Source organism: Telopea speciosissima, chromosome 8 (genome assembly GCF_018873765.1).
Source record: "Telopea speciosissima isolate NSW1024214 ecotype Mountain lineage chromosome 8, Tspe_v1, whole genome shotgun sequence".
Taxonomy (NCBI): domain Eukaryota; kingdom Viridiplantae; phylum Streptophyta; class Magnoliopsida; order Proteales; family Proteaceae; genus Telopea; species Telopea speciosissima.
The window spans coordinates 51,394,779-51,395,781 of record NC_057923.1 but is presented as its reverse complement, the minus strand read 5'-3'; the positions used below and the strand labels follow the sequence as shown (position 1 = coordinate 51,395,781).

Genomic DNA, 1,003 nt, shown 5'->3' with positions numbered 1-1,003 from the left:
GACTAGAGATCCTCTATGTAATCTTCTACATAACTCCATATTGGAGAGTAATGAATTGGGTTGGAAATCTATTTTTATTGTATTAATACGAGTAACCAGGTTGATGGTTAAATTCCAACAAGATAGATCAAGCATTCTCCTCAAATAAATCCCATTCCAATACGTATATAAATCAAATATCCATCTGAACAATCACTTCTCAATACATAAAAAAATTAACTTCAGAGAATAAAAGGAAGAATCTGCATATAGAGAACCAAACAAGTTTTATTTTATGGGGATGAGGGATAGAATGGTATCAAACATTCCATTAATCAGCACTTCATGGGAGGAAGATCAGAGGGTTTCTGATTGATAGGCATGGGTATCTGGTCAGCTCTAAAAACCTTGCTGCCGAAAAGCAAGAAGCCAAGGGCATGGCCAGCAATGGCAACGAGGAATACACCAACATTGAATGACATAAGAGCAAGCATTACCAGGTAAGCTAGTCCCATACGGACAGTATGCATAAGCATTTGCAGCAACCCTACCACCACATGGTTGGTCGATTTTATCAGTTGGCAATGGGAAAGCCAATCCACCAGCACTGCTAACACAAACACTACGATTAAGGCTAGCACGTACATCCCTGTGTTGCTGCCTGGCCAACCTGAGAAGAGAATCTGTGCATTCTTACCCCAGAAGAAGGTCATATGCATCATCATCATATTCTGCATAGCGGTGCCGTTGGATGCCGGCATCGCCGGGGATGGCATCATTCCTCCTGGCATCATGCCACCTTCTGCCATCTCCATCTCTATCTCTCGGCATAGGAGGAAGGAAAGGGAGGGATATTGTTAGTTAAGGGTGGGCTGGGCAAAGCCTCCACATACAACAGGGTCCAGACTCTCGACGGATACTTTCAAAGAGGCAAGGATTGAACCACTTTTCCATTGGACAAATGTGTAGTACAGTTTAACAACTAAGGCTAACTATTTGACTGTTTTGTAGTACAACTTATGAG

General features: G+C 42.3%; 1 protein-coding gene across 1 annotated transcript; it reads right to left on the bottom strand.

Moving 5' to 3' along the window:
• Positions 1-314: 314 nt before the first annotated feature.
• On the bottom strand, positions 315-794 carry LOC122672416 (copper transporter 6-like). The gene has a single exon (XM_043869895.1). It carries the CDS (start codon positions 792-794, stop codon positions 315-317), a length of 480 nt encoding a protein of 159 aa, XP_043725830.1.
• Between the last annotated feature and the right edge of the window lie 209 nt (positions 795-1,003).